This window comes from Manacus candei, unplaced genomic scaffold (genome assembly GCF_025592945.1).
Source record: "Manacus candei isolate 608988 ecotype Guabito, Panama unplaced genomic scaffold, ASM2559294v1 h1tg000119l, whole genome shotgun sequence".
Lineage (NCBI taxonomy): Eukaryota > Metazoa > Chordata > Aves > Passeriformes > Pipridae > Manacus > Manacus candei.
The window spans coordinates 2,624,130-2,644,838 of record NW_026138167.1 but is presented as its reverse complement, the minus strand read 5'-3'; the positions used below and the strand labels follow the sequence as shown (position 1 = coordinate 2,644,838).

General features: G+C 43.1%; 1 protein-coding gene across 6 annotated transcripts in view; it reads right to left on the bottom strand.

The window, feature by feature from the left end:
• The window catches only part of TLN2 (talin 2), a 157,167-nt gene that overhangs the window by 36,738 nt on the left and 99,720 nt on the right, over positions 1–20,709 (bottom strand). For all 6 annotated transcript variants that reach the window (XM_051770456.1, XM_051770459.1, XM_051770458.1 and 3 more), the window contains 13 exons: positions 18,582–18,721; positions 16,119–16,212; positions 13,290–13,379; positions 12,053–12,175; positions 10,841–10,984; positions 10,516–10,677; positions 9,280–9,420; positions 7,980–8,161; positions 6,165–6,297; positions 4,671–4,772; positions 2,910–3,080; positions 2,134–2,280; positions 1,180–1,281 (listed from right to left, as the gene is read on the bottom strand). In XM_051770456.1, the coding sequence (XP_051626416.1) occupies positions 1,180–1,281; positions 2,134–2,280; positions 2,910–3,080; positions 4,671–4,772; positions 6,165–6,297; positions 7,980–8,161; positions 9,280–9,420; positions 10,516–10,677; positions 10,841–10,984; positions 12,053–12,175; positions 13,290–13,379; positions 16,119–16,212; positions 18,582–18,721 (1,731 nt within the window). The remainder of the gene's footprint in view (positions 1–1,179; positions 1,282–2,133; positions 2,281–2,909; positions 3,081–4,670; positions 4,773–6,164; positions 6,298–7,979; positions 8,162–9,279; positions 9,421–10,515; positions 10,678–10,840; positions 10,985–12,052; positions 12,176–13,289; positions 13,380–16,118; positions 16,213–18,581; positions 18,722–20,709) is intronic.

Below are 20,709 nucleotides of genomic sequence, written 5' to 3'. Positions count from 1 at the left end.
ATCAGTGTAAATACTATAGATCATTATAAATACTTTATATCAGTATAAATACTTTATATCAGTATAAATACCCTCCCAGGTGGAGGTCAGTCTCCGCTCCCAGACAACCAGCAGTAGGGCAAGAGGACAACAGCCTTAAGCTGTGCCAGGGAAGGTTTAGGTTGGACATTAGGAAGAATTTCTTCAGAGAAAGGGTGACTGCACATTGGAATGGGCTGCCCCAGAGGCAGTGGAGTCACCATCCCTGGAGGTGTTTAAGAAAAGGCTGGATGTGGCACTGAGTGCCATGGTCTGGCTGACAAGTTGGTGTTCAGTCATAGGTTGGACTCAATGATCTCAGAGGTCTTTTCCAACCTTACTGATTCTGTGAAATAACTGAAGCTCTCTTTAGAAAAAGCCGACCATTTAACAGAGATATTTCTTCTGTCTCAATTAAGCTTAGTAAAAGCCATGGAGTTCCACCCCTGGGACAAAACTAGTTTTAGACAAAAATAGATTGTCATAGATAGGGGAATCATCAACCTGTCTTGACTGCAGGAGCAATGGACTGTAGCATAAATAAACATTCCTGTCAACTCTCTCAAAAACAAATGAGCAACCACAGCACTGTGCAAAAGGCAAACACATTAAGCATTACTGTGAAACATGAGTCAAGAGCAATCTCCATTCAACAGGTGTCACTTTTTTCTTTTGTTCAAACCAGTGAATCACAGAAAGGCAAGGACAATGTGAGATGTCGATCTGCATTCACTCACTGAGTATCACAGGGCCCTGAAAACACTGATGTTATTTCACAGGCTAAATGAAACAGTGGGTGTGAAAGGGTAACCTGAAGTCATCAATCAACAAAAGGTGGTATTTCAGCCCAATTAAACAGGTTGATAAAAAAGCATGTTGGTGAAAAGTTTTCCTTTCACTTCTCCTCAAAAATGAGCCAAATAAGGTTTTGAGCAGAAGAGCCACAATACAATCCAGCATTCCTCCCACAGAGGACCCCCTACAATCACACCACTAAGATGCAAGAGTTAAATGGACAAAATCATCTCTTCTTTTGCTCTGTTACCCCTAAAGAGATAAGTTTATTGAAAATTTGATGATCAAGAGTGTCACGACACTGCAAATAATTCCATTTTCCTTATTCACACAGAGTTTACACCCTGTTGTAAGCTAATTTCTTACCATTTCCTGTGCTGTTACAGCAATGGCTTTAGAATATTTCACCACAGTTGTCTGATAATCAACAAAGGTTCCCTTGGGATCTGGAGGGGTACCTTCATCCAGCTGCAAGAAAGAGGGAAAAACACAGTATTAAAAAAATCACAACTGGTAGCTTTACACTCAACAGTGAAATTGTATTATACATCCAATTTTATAATCCCCTCTCTCTCAAGATACACAAATGACAACAGTGCACCAGGATAAACAGAGAAGCTCAGCAAATACTTTAGCCCAGGTTATGAGCATGGAAGACACGGAGAATACACAGTGCAGAGTTTTTTGAGCATGAGGTCCACTTCTCCCCCAAAGTCAAACCACCTGCACTTCTCAAATATAGAAGGGAAGGTGCAACAGTTACAAACCAGAATGTTTGCGCCAGAAGATAACATAAGATTTCTTTATGTGCTAAAGTCTTCATTTCTTAAGTCAGGATAGGAAAAGTCAATTATTTGGATTCAACTTATGTACATTTTGCAACTATACATCTTCAGTAGAATGCATTACAAAGCACAGCAAGGCATTTAAAGCTTTGACATCATCTTCTCTGAAAGTAACTTGCTTCAAGGTCGGCCTGCTGTTCATTTAAGAGACTGACATGAAAGCTAAGGAAAAAAGGAAGCAAAAATAAGAGGCTGCTTGACCTCAGATGGCAGTTAAGTGGCAGCATATTGCTGAACAAAAGTATTTTGTAGTAATTCTACTGACAGGTACTGTGTAGGTTGTAAACACAAGCCCCATGGCCCACATCGGTTTTATTTCACAATCTGCAAAATCAAATAATCTTTAGGTTTCCTGTGACAGCATGTCATGACTGACCACTGCCAGGAGGAATCAGCACCAGCTCCTCCAGAGCCCTGCAGTGTGGATCAGCTGCCAAGCACAGAGTGAAAAAGGGGTCAGAATTTCTATGCTCACCTTGCTCATTGCCTCTGCAATCGAGTCCACCATACCCCCAACCATGCCAACCTCACTTGCAGCTTCATTTAGGGTGACCATGATGTCATCCACAGCCTCCTTCATCAGCTGGGCAGCCTCAGTGATGGCATCGTGAGTGTGAGAGGCCTGAAGGGACAGAGTGACAAAACAGCCAGTCAGAAACTGCTCTCTATGCCAAACAACGTGCGAATCAGAAATATAAGAAATGAAAACAGCAGCACTGAAAACAACACTTCAGGGCAAAGATGACAAGTAAAACACTGCAGCAAAGTAGCCAGAACAACGTTTGTTAACTCCTGCAAGAAGCCATGGCACACAACACTTTAAGCCTCTTATATAAGGCCCTGCAGTCTTTTCAAATATTCTTTAAGGACTGTGGTTCTTTATCAAAGCCAATCACACCTGAGTTATTTACTGTCATGTGCTGCTGCTCCTTCCATCTCTGCTGTGGCTGGGGAGGGTCTCATCCCATTGGGACACGGACCAGGCAGGTCCTGGTTTTTAACCATCTGCTTTCTGTATTAGAGCCTACAGAGCTGCTGTCATACCCTGCCTTAGTGTCCCCTGAGAGGATGTGTGAGGCAGACTGGAACCCTGGCTGGGAGAAATGTTCCCAGTCTGACAGGAGACACCAGGAGAGCCGTCAGTGGCGTTTCCACTGCAAACACATCCCTTGGCTGTACAGTGGGAAGGTGCTGGTTTTTCTGCCACACCTGCCTTTCTCTCTCGCCCTTAATTCCACACAACCACCTTACCTTGGGGTTTCCTCCCCCTTCTTTGGCAGCATACAGCATCTGTAAGGCAGATTCTGCTAGTGTCTTGCTCTGGTCCAACACAGTCATCTGCTGCTGATGATTTAGTGTCTTGGATGCCACACCAACCGCAGCCAAAACCAGGGGTTCAAAGTAACTTGCCAGCTGTGTTACCTAAGAAAGCCAGAACAACCACAGAAAGACATTAACCACATTTCTCAGGTGTAACTGAGGGGAAACCCCATTCCCTGGTTACCACGGGGACATGGGTTGGCTCAAGGAGCACACCCTGTCTGCACTGTACAGAGCTGGGTTTGTATCTGTGCCCAGTGATTCTGTCTCCCCCCATCTTCCAGCTCCTTTGTAAAGCCATGTGCCTCCTCCCTTGGAAGCACATAGTCCCTTCAGGTCATATAGAACTGTGTTCAAGACTGTCACAGGAGCCACGTGACACTCAGAAACATCCCCGAAAAGTGCCTCCTCCAAGCAAGGGAGGAATCCCTCAATCTTTGTTGTGGATGACAGATGGGACTGTACTGGACTTGGATTGCTCTGTTCACCTCTGAGACTGCTCATATTCACAGCCTCCACTCCCTCAGCTCCCAAACCATTACACTCATTCTAAGGAAACACCTGCTTTGGGCTGCACACATATTATAGGGAAATAAGCACATTTTACATGAGAATGAACATTTTTACAGTCTACCTGCCACCTGACACATCATCTACAAAGCCACAAGAGAAATCCATGAGACTTTCCTTCTTCAGTTTTTACTGGATACAAAATCCCTGTAATGTGTTGGGACAAGTTATTCCACTGTACATGCACAAATAGCCCACTGTGGCATCATCTGGTAGACCCAAGGCCTCAAAAATTCAAGAGTGCATATGTCTGTGGGGGTTATAAGCAACTTTCTAGGAAAGGGGAAGGCTGGCATAGGGAAGAAAAATGGCAGTACTTCATGTCTTCATGTGCTGGAAAACATATTGAAAGGTTTACTCCATCTAAAAGACTATGTGGACAGCCAAGAGTCATAAAATTTTAAGACTTCTATCTTGCTTCTCAGAAGAAGAAAAAAAATAAAAAACCCCCCCTGAATCATAGGAATCATTTCACAAACATAAGGCCTTTTACACTGTGTCAAAGCAAACAGCATTCAGCAGGAAAACCTGGCTCTAAGAGAGCACTGCCAACTCAGGTCAACATTCACCTCACAAGCAGGAAGAGGAATGTGACTCCCTAACTACCTACATCTTAGCAATCCCAATTTGTTGCACACCTCAAAGGTGTGCAAACCAAGAATCAAACCTGCCAGTAGTTGAGACACTATGAAATATTTGATGGTTTTAAACAGTCAGGTACAACTCTGGAAGAGCTCTCATGCTAACAGAGTGATTCCTTTCCAGTATTAAATACACTGACACAGAAAACTTGTCATTTATTTTTCTCTCAGGAATATATAGTGATATTTTGGACAGACATCTGATAAGCATGAGTTTGACCCTACTTACACTCTGTACAGCAGAGGGGCACATTTACACAAAGCCCCTCATCAAAAACCTCAGCGAAAATATCTTCCCTCTGGCCCCAAATGTAAACAGGTTTATTTGGTCTCGGCTCCAAGTGTTTGAAAATTCCAGATCCTTCCTCCTTACACATGCTTTCTTCTGCTCTCCCCCAGGAAGAGAAGCTGCTATGACATGAGGGTATCCCCTAACATGCAGCTCTCAGGGATCTCCAGTGCCCCTGTCACAGGACAGTACCTTGTGGCCCAGCTGAGCCGCCTCTCCGCGGGCTGCGGTGGCTATGGGGTCAATGAGGTGGCCAATCTCCTGCACCACTGATGTCAGCTGCTCCTGGAGGGCCTAACAGAGAGAGAAAGGGTCAGTGACCACCACAGCTGTTCCCTTCTCCAGCTGCACACACTGTGACAGCCACCCTCGATCAGCCAACACTGTCCCACTGCCCCGCAGAAATCCACTGCCAGCTTGCTTTATGGACTTGCTCCTTTCTTCTTTTCCCTCTTTCAACCCTCTTCTCCTTTACTCTCAGATAGATCTGCCCCTCTTTAGGTTTATATGACAAGTGTGGAGAAGGTGGCTCCTTCCCACTCCAGCACACTGGGGGGTAGGTGTCCCTTCTCACTGTAATGTGACCAACGTCCTCCCAGTCTCCCAAACTATTCTTGCCCTGACAAAGATCTAGCATTGCTGTTCCAACCAGAAAACCAGCAAAGCTCTGCTGTAGACTTTGAGGCTCATAGGAGAAATCCACTGAGTAAGGAAAGCCAAAGAAAAAATGTGCCATCTCTGAGGGACAGAGATGAGCACTGACCTCCTGAGCACTGTCTGTGGGACAGGAGCAAATAAAAAGCATATTAATGGCCTGAGCAAGACATAAATACTGGCTTTTAATTCAGAGGCACTTGATGTCTTGGCAGCCACCAGGATTTAGCTCACTCTCAAAAGGCAAGAGAAAATAAATACTACTTTTGCTCTTTGTAATACTCCTGTACTGCTTTATAAATAAATGCCATTTTTGGTAACGTTTATTTCAGTTCCACGTGGTGTCCAAGATAACTTCATCATTCCAATAAAACAGAATTACAACGTATTTCCTGCAATAGCCTCTTTTGCTCAGCTTAATTTGGTCTCATGTGTTTCTCGTGCCCAGCATTACGGCCCCAAGAAACCACTGGAATAAACATGTAATTTCAAGAAACAACAGTATGAAAAGACCAAGCTGAGAATCTCAACGTGAGCTGCTGGGGGAGGAGGGGGGGAAAGAGGGCAGAGAAGGGGGCTGGGGGAGAAAAAGAAGCTTTCTTTATGTGAACATATCAATATCAACTTCAAATTCTGCTTTTTTGAGGAGAAAATACGCAATAAGAAAGAGGACATCAACAGTTACATCACTGGACTTCTAGTAACAGATTAGTTTCAGGAGCATCCTGGTTTCCAAATGGCACAGCAGCACAGGAACCCTCAGTCTGTCAAGTCAGCACAGGAAATCAGAGTAACATGTGGGTGGCAGTAAAAAATAACTACTTTCACCTCTGCTTTTGCCTGGTGATACCAATATCTTTCCATAATCTCTACACTTGGGGCAGTGTGTGCTTTTGCCTACAAAGGTTCCAGTAAGGACACTTCTCCCCTCAGTGGCAGTAGGAGGGCTGAGCTCCAAATCTTCCAGTGCCCAGAACAGCAGCAGGGTGAGGGAGGCTGCCCAGCACTGCTGTGTCTGTGTCTGTCCCTCACCTCCACGGAGATGTCATCCCTGGTGGCCAGGCTCTGGCTGACGGCGGCCAGGGACGCCTGCTCGATGTCCCTGATGCATCTGTTGATCCCATCGATGGAGAAATCACATTCTCGCTGCCCCGGGGCCTTGTCCCTGCCAGACAGAGACACAGAACTGAGCCTGGGGGGAAGGAGGTGTCAGAGACTGAAATGGTTAATGATTTATGCATTCCAGGATTGCCAAGGGACTTTTGCAGGCTTCTGCACGACTTTTGCATTAGACCTCTGATGGCCCATCAAAGCCCATCCCTCCCCCTCTGCCCATCTTGAAAGGCAGGAAAAACCCTTTGGCCAGACCCCTCAGGAACTCAGCACAGCCCCAGGAGATGCTGGGGGCTCGTGGCATGGCCTGGGACACCAACCATGGATACAGTAACTCATAACTTCTTGGAGTGTGGGGGCTTCCCTCCTTCACCCCCAATGGACCAAGGCCACCACTCCAACTCACAGACATGGAAGCTGCAACTCCCAAGTCCCATCGCTGGACCCCGTGGGTGGTGACTATAGACAGCCTTCCACTCTCAGCTTTGCTTTCCCTTACTCTCCTTACCCTTATCCTGTCTTTCCTTTCTCTCCCTTATGCATTTTCCCCCCAGGGGTTACCCCTATGATAGATGATATAGATGACAACAGCCAAAATGCTGACATACCTGTTCAAACTAAAGTGTTAAAATGGACCCTACCTATATATGTTTTCACACACTGATTATTCAGTGTCATTTCACTCTAATCCACCCCAAGGGAATTATTGATAAGAACCTGGGTTACCCCCCTCCCCTTTTTCTGGAGCGGGTCGTAACAGGAGGCAGCTCCTTCCTGGATCACACAGGGGTGCTGGGTGACCTGACAGTACATAAAACACGTGGGAGGAGAGCAACGAGGACCAAGGTCAGCTTTGTTCTACCTAAAGCATTTTGGTATCTGTGCACAGACTTTCACACACACACACACACAGACCCCCACTCCTTTCTTAATGGTTACACAGACAAAAATGGTTGCCTCAGAAGAAAAGTTGAAATTCAATCTCCTCAGGGAGGTTTCGATGAAAATTGCAACAGACACCAGGAAAAAACATTCACATTCTGAGACAATTGTCTCAGAAAACAATTCCTCAGGTGTTACATTCAGTCCAGGTATTTTTGACCAAAGATTAGTTTCTGAGTACTTTGCTCTGACATGCAGTTTGCTATTTCAGTACAATCATTATCAAAGATCAATAAAACTGTGAACACTGCTTGGTTCGCTGTTTTCATGCCATTTTGAGTTAATCTATACAAAGAAGTTAAATATAGATCTATGCTTTAAATTTTTCCTTGAGAAATGGACAGAGAGGTTCAGTCCAAAAATAAAGAATATTCACTTCTTGCTACAGGATTCTTGCAACTACACAGAGAACACTGTAGCAAAGAACAGACAGCAAAGGTAATTTATACACTGTCTGACCTTAAAAAAAAAGAAAAAGCTGTTTCCCATGTATTACACATTGGTACAGGATCTGCACATGGAGGTAATATTAGCTACAATTTCCATTTTGTACAGCATTCTCTGTTACATTTACCTCAGGAGAACAGAACACAAACCCAGACCAGCCCTGTGTTGCAGGGTGCTGCAGTCATCAATTCTGATTAAACACCCAGTGTAACTGGGGAGATATTGTGCATCACAGAGTCATTTCCATCCGTGGAAAAATAACACAGTGCTAATGGCCATATGGTATTTTTCTTGAAGAGCAGCTGCTCAGTTATTGCCACCACGCTGCTCCTCCAAAAGTCATACCTGATGGAGGTGATGAGGCTCTTGATGGAGTCTGAGACCGTGTGGGAATGCCCGGCCAGCACAGACCATGTAGGAGGGTCTTTTGGGTTGATGGCCAGAGAACGGGCAGTTTTGATCAATAAAGAGGAGCTCTCCAACATTGTCTTAGCAGAAACCAGAATGGGCTCCTGTGCTCGTGACCCCTGTGGTCAGAAAGGCACGTGAAGAGAGAGAGAACATTTAAATGATTATTTGAGTTTGTCCACACTTCCTGCTCCTAGAAGTCTGTTTAATTAACATCATGAAAATGGCATTATAATTTCCTCTATTGTACTACTCACAGAGAGTCAACTCAGAAATAGAAATAAAAAAATCACAGGCCAACAGCTTTCTCTAAAACATACTAAGCAACACGTCTGAGGTTTACAAAGGCACCTTCCAGCTGATAAACAGGAGAAAACAATTACACTTGTCTAATCATAGACTACAGAAATATCATTGAAAATATACTTTATTTGTCACAAAGCTTGTAATCTTTAACAGGTGCATTCTTTTCCCAGGAATTAGTTGGTTGGACTACTAACTGAGTGATGGCTGATGACTAACTGGGTCATCATCTCTGTATCCATTTTATTGCTGGTACTCATGGTAAACTCAGGTCTTGGAGGACACACCTACATTTCAATTATAGCCCCAAAGCTTTAAGACTGCAACAGTTACTGCATCATCTGATATTGCCATTGGGAACAGAGCCTGACAAAAGCAGGGAGCAGCACTTGGAGAGTCAGTAACAATACATGGCCTCTAGCTTTTATGAAGCTTGAAGGATTTATTTTTTTATCTCTTTTCCTCACAGAAAAAGAACCTCAAAACCAACAAATCCTTTATTAGCCTTTTCAAATTCTACTGTGCTGTAGTTACAGGGTTTGAGGATGGAGAACTTGTGGGTGAAAGAGGAAAAAAACCCAGCGATGTCCCTTCAATCCTTTTCAGAACCAATTAGGTTTCATTTGTTAAAGCTGCTACTGAGGGAAAAAGGATAATTTATTACTTCAATTTATTACTTTATCACATGGAAGAATCCAGCTACCAAGGCATGCAAGTCACCTGTGCTGTATTGCTTTGCTAACAGGAGACTTGCTCATCCTATCGGTGAAAAATTCAAGGTCAGATGTTACAAAAAGACAACAGAATGCCCTGAGAACACCCAGGAGCACAAGGAAACATTTTGAGGCTGGTCTTTACACTCACTCTCTCCCAGCACGGGATTAATTGAACATTTTCAGCTTTTGGAGGGTGGAAGTGCAGCATGCTGCCTTACCTCAGTGCTGATCTGTGCTGGTATGCTGACAAATTCTGGATTGGAGGCAAATGCTGTCAGGTTTTCCACAGCCTCTATCAGAGGGGCAGTGGCAATTCTGCACTTGTTACGGTTCTCCTCAGAGAAATCTCCATCCAGTGCCTGCAAAGGAAACCACGGCTGAGCTCTGTCTGAAAGGGCTTCTCAGCAAAACTGAAGAAAGTTGGTCTAATTCTTCCCAGTTTTAAACTGCTGTGTGTTTATGACATTTGAAAGCTCCTCCACAAGCAGGGCTGATGCAAAGAATGTGATCTTTTAGGTGTGTGTTTCTTTTCTTAGCTGGTTATCGACCCTAAACTTTAAAATGTTGCTTTGCTTCATGAGACTGAATAAAGCTTTTCTATCATTGCACTCCCACGACTCACTCAAGTGGTGTCTCAGCACCTCATGCTCCAAAGGGGGAAGGGCTAAATTTCTACCTTTTTGTGGCTTGTGAAGGTGGTTGTTTCCTACAGACCTATTTTTAAATTTTTCAGTGGTTTTTTTCTTTAAGCAAACCAGTAATTTATTGCTCTCATTTCCACACAAGTCACCCAATCTCTTTCACAATCTCATAGCAAACATTTCAGCTAATGAAATCAGATTAGATCTGCTAATGGCTTCCAGAAGGGTTTAGAATCTCAAGTCCTCTATGGCTTCACAAATGTTATTTCTGCTTCCATGAAGAAAAACTACCTCTTGCCAAATTGCTGGCAGGTATCTGGAAAATAAAAGATTACTATTAACAGGAGACTATTACCAACATAAATGGCTTCTGTTTGGTTCTCAGTATTAATTATTTCTTTTTTTTTTCTCTTATATTTATGCTAATCTCCACATATTAAGCAACTTAACACTATTAAAATCCTTCACATTCAGTTGTTTGTAGACTATTCTTATGGTGCAAGCTTATTAAACACATCAGTGCTGAAGGGTTTCATACTGGATAGGTCAGCTGCCTCTCCTAATATTAATATTAGTATTAATATTAATATTGCCCAATTTTCCCATCTGGACTTCAGCAGCTTAGCCCTGAACATGTTTTCCAGTTCAGGCCTTCAGAACCATAATTAGTGATTTTTTAAACCACGCATATCCAAGAAAGCGAGAAGATATTTCTCTCTGTTCTCATTCTGCCTCAACAGGAATTAAAAACAAAAATCCCCCAAACCTAAGACCACAAAGGAAGAAGGAAGCACAATTAAGCAGGATTTGTACCTTGATGGTTTTGACCAGGTTAGCAGTGCTGTTGGCAACCTCCTTGGCAGACTGCACGAAGTGTCTCTTGGCAACAGGGTTGGCAGTTTTGGAGGAGGCAATGCGGCAGGCGTTGCACAGGGCAGAGGTGTGTTTGGCCACGATGGTGGCAGCTGATAACACCTGCAACAACAGATGGCACAAAACAGGCAGAACGTCAGAGGGGTGTCACAGTTGCCACGCTCCAGCTCTGCAGCGGTTCCAAACCAAAACCCCTTTGCTTGGACAAATACAGCCAAGTCAGGTGTCCTAAGGGTGATGGTCTCGTGCCATCCTCTGCAATCACCTGGGATGGGCTGCTTGCTGGATCTACCAAATTCTGGCAAGCCATCTGGATCGCTTGATTGGCTCTGGCAAATTGGATTGGGTCAACAAGACCCTGCTGGCCAGCCTGGCTGTTTGGATCCGAGATACCAACCAGGTAAGCAGCCTAGAAATGGAGAAAAGAAGAAAACAATCCTAAGAAATTATGCTAAATCCATCTTGGATCTTTGATAAGCTTGATATGTGTCATAGCACATGGTGGTCAGAGGTTATTCAGAAATCATACTGTGAAGTACAATTACCATTTCTTTTTAGCAATAAATCCACTGAAACCAAGTAAACTTAACCTTACCCTTGAAAAATTCATTTAGGCAAAACAAAACTGCCCACTGGTAACCCTGGAAACATTCTTTTTCACTGGCATAGCCAATGGAGAAAGCCTTAAGGGTCACAAGTATGGGCAAATGATTTCCTGTATTAGCCAGAATTAGAGGTGATGAGGGTTTTTGTCAGACCATACCTGCAGATTTCTTGTATCCCTTACAGATACAATTACCTGTCACCTCCATATGGCAGTTAGGCAGTGCAGGGTCAGATGTGGAGGAGATTAAGTCCACACTGAGACATTCCATATTTGGGAAAATTAAGAAGAGGTTTTCAGCTGCAGAACATGATCCCCTCCAGCCAAATCCTTCCCTGAGGAGGCTGTACCAGCTCTCTACAGTTCAGTTATCAGATCAGTGAAATCACAGCAACCAGACCCTAGTTTGTTGCAGCAGCTGAAGAATTTTGGTTATTCCAGAAGTATTTAAACAGTTGAAACAGGTTCCCTCTTAGTCCTAATATCTGAAATCAGTAGTGCTCCTTAAGAAGTTTTACAAACTTGATTCATTAATTGTACCTGCAGCTGCTTTTTGTGCACTTCTCTATGATGCAACAGCTCTGAGCTTGAGCTGCAAACATGAATTCCATATGCTGCAGCTTGGCTTTATCCACAGCAGTTTCTTTCTTGATGTCATTTCCCTTCCTTATTGAATATGCATGTTATTGCACCTGCTCCTTCTGCAGAGTGCAGCAGTGTGTGCACAGTGTCTGTGGACCCACACAAGCACACCAGGTAGTACAAGGTCATCATTTATTGACCACAAGGAAGTGAATCTCAGATTTACAAACCCAAAACATGAGCTTGCTAAAAAATGAAAACATATTTGCTTTAGACAGCTCAGTAGCTTACCTGAGCTGCTGCCTCTGTGAGGCCACAAAGAGCCTTGGATGCAACTCCAACACATTCTCCGAAGACCAAAAGATCCCCAGTTTTTGCATTCTGGGAAATGCCTGCCATTGATTCTCCAAGGACCTCGGAAATGAAGAAACAAAGATGATTCTCCAAGGACTTCAGAAATTAAAAAACAAAGTTATCTTCCAGACCTACCACTCAACAGCAAGTGAGCCAGTTCTGGCCCACAAACCTCTTGGACTTGGCTTCCTGAATTTTGAGCTAGTTAATGACCTCCCTGAACTGAGCACATTCCTCTGTGTGGTGTGAGGGATCAGACATGCAGACATGAGCACTGTTACAGCTCCAATGACTAGGAGGACACAGAATTAAGCCTCATTATTTTTGCTGTCATCCTCCAGTCACCCCAGCCCCCCTGGCAGTCGGGTGCACTTCACAGACTGCAGCCAGTCCTGCAGATGCTGTCAACACATCCAGCATCATCTTTCTCCCTAAATTCAGAAACTCTGCGTAAATGAAACTGCACCTGGACTGCTGGCACTATCTGACTGTCAAAATACACATTAATTCCCACAGTGTGTCCCACTGAATTCAGTTCACTTTGTTTTAAAATTCCAAGTCTGGTTTTCTGACTGCAGAGCATTAGACAGAAGATGACATGCACACCCGTCAGGCACTTCTTTTTTTCTTTCAGAGAAGGAAGGATCGAGACAATTCCAGCACATCAAATTAAAAGGACACCAAAAGCAGGCTTCAAAGGAAGATGTAAAGCACGGTAAAATTAAAAATAACTTCAGAGACTTCACACAGATTCTCGGATGTGCTGGAGTGTCTGGGCTGCTCAGACATTTCTCTGAGCTGTTGTGCACAGAATGATACAATGGTATTTCATTGCCAAGCCTCCCATTCATGCTTTGGGCCATTCTCTCATAGCTGCAGTCAAAATATGTCACCAAAGTATGATGTGCTGTCTAATGCACAGGAGAGGAAGGGAGAGAGGAGAAACTTGAACAGCACTGCACAACAGTCACTTAATTAAAAATGTCTTACCGAGGTGACATGCCTTCTAAGTGACCAAAAACTGAAATGACCTCTCAGAGACCTATCTCAGGCTGAGGTTATCAAGGAATGTAGCACTGACTGCATCTCCAACATATTTGATATGCATGTGGAAACTTCTGAAAATTCAAACAGGCTTTACAATTGGCACAGAAGTGGGGAAAAAAGAACTTACCTTTGAGTTTTCCATGACGCCCTCAATACAATCAAAATAGGAGAGATCACTCACAGGCTCATTGGGGTTGTCCAGCATCCCCTTAACTGTCTGAAGTTAACAAAAAAACCTCTGATTATTGACAGGGCCTGAAATACTGAGCTGGGAAGAACACAGACCACCACACCTGTCCTGCTCATAGCAGTGTAGTCTCACACATCTGTACAGTCCTACCCTTCCACAGTGTCACCACACACTGGTGCACCAGTGGATCTGCTGGTAACACAGGCTACTGTGGTTTGTGATGAGTGACTTATGGTCAGCCAGAGATGCTCAGCTGACACAAGGCAATCTGGTTTTCTGTCAGTTGGCACCAGTCTAATGCATGTTTTCAGCACTATTTTAAATTTCATAAATGGAATTAAAATAGTGGTAGGAAAAACAGCTGCCATTTGTTGAGCACTGTCTAGAAACACAAAGGGCTACCAAACTAAGTGCACATCCCCCAGAATGGCTCCTCCCTCTGTCAGAAAACTACATTGACTAGTTGGGTTTAATTCCTTTTTCTGAGGTGACTCTGAGTCCTGGAAATAACAATGTGACCCGAGTCACATATTCACTGAATGAAAGCAGTTAGGTAACAAAGCTTGTAAAAAGCTGAAAAAATGCAGGAGACTAATTCTTTTATTCATAAAAATACCTGCAGTAAGCCTTTTTTCAAGTTTGGAGGAACACTGTTTTTCTGCAAAATATCAGGCAGAAAAGACTTAATCTTGCCAGTAAAAGTAAAATCAGTTAAGTATAGAAAGGTCCTAACAGCTGTAGCTGACATTTGCTTTCCACTTAAAGGAAATCAAGGTATGATTTTAAACACTTGGGCTCTTCTTGTAACACATTAAGATACACCTGCAGTGTTTTTAACAGCTCAACTATTGCTTTATAAAAGTCTTACAGCAATTAAAATAGAGAAAAATGTGATGTGAAGAAGTGGTATCCAGAAAACCATTTCCAGGGGCCTCTCCTGTCTCTCAGGTCTCACAGACATTGCAGCAACTCTTCACTGTTGTGGTCTATTAAATAACAACTTGAAAAGCAAACAAGGTCTCTGAGAGGCCCTGAGAACACAAGGAAACAGAGCAGCAAAATACAAGCCAGCACAAACTTCCCACTGACACACATTTGTGTTACTCTTTTCAGCTGAAATTTGGGGCAAGTTTAATCACCTCACTGGAGGTCAGACAGTAAGTTCCTCTCTAAACACAGTTTTCCAGAGTCTCCAGAGAAGACTACAGAGCATTCCAACAGTATCAAATCCAAGCTGAGACACACTCTTTCTACAGAAACAATGATTTGCAGTATTTAAGAAGCCTTGGGAACACTAGGAATAGTAGGCAATGAAGTGGGGAAATGAAGGGAAGAGGTAAGAGTCTAATCATTGCAAAGAGAAATTGAAAGTTAAGACTTCTCCTAAAATTTGATAGGTTCCTCAGGTCACTTTGATGTGAGTCTCCAGTCAGATTTCAGGACTGTGTGATTTTGCCTGGGTTTCTCCTTTTCCAGAAATTAATCTAATTCCATACAAACAGGATTTTTCACTAACTGTCCCTCTCTGGCTACTGTTTCCTGAAGTTCAAGATGCTACAGATCTTCCTTCTGCCCTTTACAGGCTCTGCTCCCAATCCATGCCAGCACATGCAATTGTGTCCTATTGGCACAGAACCCTCTGCAAGGGCTTTTTGAGCCTGTTCTGCCCTGCATTTCTCCTCCAAGCTCTCAGTTTTCTGTGGCTCATTAGCTGGAAATCCTCACCTGTCACATCCCTGCTGTTTTGCAGATCTCTCCCCATTAGTCTTTCAGGAAGTCCTGAGAAACTTCATTCCCTCTGCTTGCTCCTTTACATTATGGCCCAATTTCCTGTTTCCTATTTCTATATTTTTGACTCTCCTTCTGACCAAGGAGAGAACACTTCCAAGCATAAGAAGCTGAGAATTCAGAAGTACAAAGCAGCTCCTAGGGGAACTCTACCAACATTTTGGGATGATAACCATGGACTCCGATATTAAGAAAATTCACAATATCCTGGAATGCATTGCAATGACCTTTGCATCCTTTTGACACTAAGGGCCAGAAGTAAAAAGCTTAATGGTGTTTTATGCTCTCTACACTGGCCAGTCATTCTTTGATGTTCTGACCTTGACAGCACACATCAAACATTTCATTTAAATAAAAAGATCTTATTTTCTACTACTGTAAACAGCTGTGTCTGGGATCAGTGCAAAACCTTGGAATTAGGTCTTTCAGCTGACCCACTATTTAGCCAGTGAAACCTTTCACTCATGAACAAGAACATCCCTTGTGAGAGCCTGTATTGACACACACGTGGCATCAGTTTGGCTGTGACAAGGCAGAAACGAGGCATCAAAAATCTACACTAAGAAATGTCAAGGTAAAAGAGGGTAAGAAAACATCAGCCTCAAGTGGGATGTCAGTACCAACATCCTGTAAGTGGAAAAACCGAGACACTGCAGCTCCTTCCAGCGCTCTGCTGGTGCTGGAAATGTCCATCTCGTCATGATCCTTCCTTAAGTCACAGCAGGTGTGAATAATAAGGACTAAATTGTGCCTTTGGAGGGCAGAAAAGAGGAGATGGGGACAGAGCAGCAAATTCCATTCTGGCCAAAACTACAAGATGCTCACACAGGTTCTGCTCTTACCTCGTATGCAATTAAACCCCTGCCACAGACAGCAAGGGAAAAGACAGTGACAGGAGTGGGTCAGACAAAGAACACAAGGGAAACAAACCCTTGGGGCCCACTTTTATTCACAAGAACTTCTGAAATATAGTAATACCTCCAGTTCTCTGAGTGCATTGTCACATTCCTTCTGCCCGGGAGCCTGCTGGGTGCACAGTGTGATGAGCTGGTTTATACTCTCAGTCACAGCTCTGGGGAGATGAGAAGGGAAAAAAGGCGTATTTTAGAGTTAAACTATTCCTCTTAGTAAAACTTTTGTATCATTAACTGCATACTGCATAAAGACATAAAACTGGGGTCTTTTACTACATCTTTTCAGTGTTTGGGGCTTAACTGTATGTTATAGAGCTCAGCTAGAGACCTCTTCTTTAACAAGCTTCACAGGAACAAAAACGTTATTTTTCTCTCACCACACCTTTTTACCAGACCATTAAATTAGCTGGTAACTAACAGCTTAAAAGAACTACTTCATCAAAAGTAGGATTTTCCTAGTGCATAACTTCTCCTTCCTGAAGATCCCAAAGGCTGCAATACAGTGTTGTGGTTTTTCTCAGGTCTCCACATGGATTTGCTGGATGTTTTTAGCCTGTTGTGCAGCTACACAGAGCTTCAGGAATGAGCTATGTTTCATTTCAGTTATATTTCAGAAACTGCACCAAATTTGACAGCATTTTTCTACAGAAATGGGAAGCTACAGATGCTTTTTGTATTGTTTCATTTTGTAGATAGTCTGGGTTTTGTCTCAAGTGTCTTGTGTCTTGTCTGGCACACTGTATTACACACACATAATCCTGTTATATATTTCTATGCTCTGTTACCAAATTGTTTTTTTTTTCTCTTTAACTAATAATTGACATTCTCCCTTAGGTTTATATTCACAGAGAACAAGGTGTGCAGAAGAATTATGTTTCCATGGGAGTTCACACCTCTTGAACACAGGCTGACACACAAAACAGTCACTATTGGTCTTCTTGATGAATGCTCTGATAATAAGCAAAACTCATTATGACTGCATTCATTTTGGACTCACAACCAACAACCCAGGAAAGCAGCTTCTAGAAGAAGGGAAAATGAGTGAAATTGGAGTGCATGGAGAATATGTTTTCCTCTGGCCTTGAAAACTGAATGGCATTTGCATTATTTTCCCTTTCAGAAACAGGCACTTGATAACATATTGATAGCATGATTACCTAGATGGGTGGCTACAGAAGGAAACAGGATGTGCTTATTACATATATTATATTTATGTTAAATTCCAGGACAGTGAGACTGTCAGAGGAAGCCAAGAAAAACTCCTTCACTAGGAAGACAAAGCTACAGAAAAAGTTTGTGTGTCTATTACAGCTGGAGCAAAGGGGGGAGAGAAAAAAAACCAAACCCCCCAAAACCCCAAGAAGATTAATCACAGTACCACAGATGATAAGAGAAAAATGAGAGGCCGTCTTATAATAAGGAAGCTGAGCCTCTTTTTTCATTTTTCATGAGGAAAGAGAAAGCAAAAATATTTGACCCTGACCATATCATAGCAGGGAAAGAAAAAAGAGCCCTGGCAAGCTTGTCACAAGCTGCCCCAGAGGATCTGAGAGGGGAAATACAGTGTCTCCTTAGCATCCTAAACTGAGAATTGGTGCAATATTTACTCCACAGGGTTACCTGATGTATGAAAAGCCTTATGCACACAGGTACATGTGGACACACAGAGCATCTACAGGCTCTGCATGGCTCATCTGCCTTGTTCTATCACTTGCTTCCAGAGGGAATTCCAGCCTGGTAGGAACCAACAACCACCTGGGTTTCCCTTAACTTCCTCTACACTCCAAGCAGGAATGTTCCAGCCTAAGGCAGAAATCTGTGGCAGTAACAAGAGCTCATGCAGCTCCTTCCCTTTGAAGCAGCCTGTCTTTGATTATCTACAATTTTCCTAGATGCTATTTATTTCCAGGGAGACAAGGTGGATGTCAGAATTTTTACTTAAAAAAACCCAACAACCAACCAACCAACCAAAAAACTGACAAACAAATATGGCAAACTAAAGTAGCATAAATTCTTTAGGAGATCCTTTACCAAAAGAGTGGATTTATAATCCTTTAAGTAAGGGTATCCTGCACCAAATAAATCAAATAAATGTAGCATCTAACCCTTTCAAGCATTCCTGTTCATGCACACGTGCACACTGTTAGTGATAGGTAGCTTCAACATGATTTTTAAGCATGTTCTATAAAAGAATATTATTCAATTTCTTTTGTTTCAGGGATTGAGAGGCTTTCTGTTAGCTACTGCCTTATCAGAACACAGATGGGGAAAAAACAGTAGGGAAAATACACTAGTTGCTTTCAAAAACCAGGCCAAATCTTCAACTGCTGGTTCTTATTTCCACTGAGGGTAACAAGTTATGCCACTGAAGGAACTACTCCAACATAAGCAACTTTCATTTAAATAGGACTGCAGGTCCAGCCACTCAGTTAACTGTCAAGAGCAGAAGAATATTTAAGCACAATATAAATATCACAGAGAAAAGCAAATATCTCAGGAAAACCTAAAGAAAGCAACACATCCTTACCTTGCTGCTGCTGCCAAGAGGTTCTTGGCATTAGGAGCTCCAGGATCAACAGAGAGAGACTTGGCAGCCAGTAACAGCTTGCTGGAAGCCATAGAGATGCTCTTGAGGTTACCTATGACTTGAATCTGGTCCTCTTTAGTCTGGAAAGCCACAGCAGCATAACATTAAGTGCAGAAATTGCAACAATGTGCTAAAACCATATTTGGAAACCCAGTTTGTTCATCCACCTGAAACCACTGGCACACATGAGTCCAGAGAAGGAGATGGACCAAAGCCTCTGTTCACCCCAACAGGTGCCTCCAGCTTCACTCACATCACAGAGAAACAAACCCATATAACAAATAGCCTGGTTTCTAACAATGGCTGTATTCAAAATGAGCAATGGAGAAACTTTACTACTTGTTGGACAATGCTTTTGTTGTCGGGACTCTCGTGTGTCTCTGCCTGGCACAACTGCTGCACATTATTCAGGCAGAGTACACTCTGTGTTCCAGCATCCTCTGTGTCCCTCACAGGCTCTCCAGCAACTAACTGGGATTACTCTCACAAAAATATCTCTCCAGGAAGTCCTCTATCCCAAGAAAACAAGTTTCTACAAGCCCACTTTGGTCAACATGCTGACTAGGACGTTCTATTACTTATTTTAAGCTGTTGTTTGAAAAGGGAAACCTGCATATAAATATGCAGAGAAGGGCTGCACTTTCACAGCAAACAACTTTGATTAGATTCTTCTGTCAATAATCACTAGAAGTGAATCCATTCTTTCTAACAGTCTCTTCAGGGTTTTATGTAAAGATGTTGCATATTACTCAGCTGATGTGAATACCTTTTACTTTATATTTACTACATTCTGCTTCCTCCCTAACCCTACATTTTGCTAGGCATCCAAAATACTGCTATGGCATCTCTTCAGGCCAAATAACTAGACACAGGCACAAGGCATTCTCTTTTGAGAGATCACCCATCAATAATTAAGATGGTTATCATCCTCTATGGCAGCAGGATAAGCACATTCCCAAGGGCCACAGGGTCACCAGCAGTTGGAATTCTCGTTTCAAGCAGCCATTTAGAGCATCATTTCTACCTTTGCCATCACTGAATTGCCTCAGACAAAACATTCCAACACTCAATGAGGTCCACAGCTAAAGGGGCAGGCAGGTACCCGACTCCTGCTCAGTCTCAGAGCAGCAGCTGGATTTGGATCCTAACTCACTTCACAGATCTGGAACCCAAATGATTAAGTTCTGATGGAGAATAACCAGCAGTCAGTGTCTGACCTCTCTACTGAGCTCTATCCACAAAGCATCTGCTCTCGAGACACTTCACAAATGACCTCAAAGGACTGACACACCCCAGACCTTCTGGCCAGTTTTCCTTTGGCAATCATTTCCTACGTTTGCAAGGTCCTTCTGCTAACTCGGGCAAAACTGTCTGCACATCCTTTTTTCTGCAAGTCCTCCTATCTCTCCTGATACAGGATCCTTTTATATTTGCTGACATTTGTTGTGCTAAACCATTGTCAAATGACCAGTTAGTGTAATTCAGACCAACTATACCCAGTAAGATAAAATGAAGCACCCAGACTACCAGGAATAATCTGGGCAACATGGGACAACATTCCTGACTGTCACTGAGTTCATCAGAATAGAATCTGCCAGATTTTAAATCACTGAACACAAGACCAAGTGCTTGCTGTCAGAGCCATGGCCCTCTTCAAATGTTTGCTCCACTCTGTAGCAGGCCCACAGCACCACAGAGGGATATCAATGTGTCTTTTCCTCCCTCTACTTAAAGCATTTCAAAAGTAGCAAAGATTTTGAACAAATTTTGAACAGTGTTCACATAAATTATGTTCCAGAAGAGAAGCAACCCCTTCCATAAGCTTGGAGAGGTTCAGCACACCTTTGTACCTTCAGATAGTACAGCTCAAATTAGTTACCTGCCCAAACTAGACAGGAGTACAAAGTCATACTTCTGACTGGACACAGGAACAAACACCAATATCCTGGTGAAAACGCAAATGCTGAGTTCACTTCCCTCCAGATGACCAGTCAGGGATGACTGCTTCCTAACAAACATCTCCTGTCATATCAGGACAGGCTCACACCAGCAGGCTATGCTGCTACAT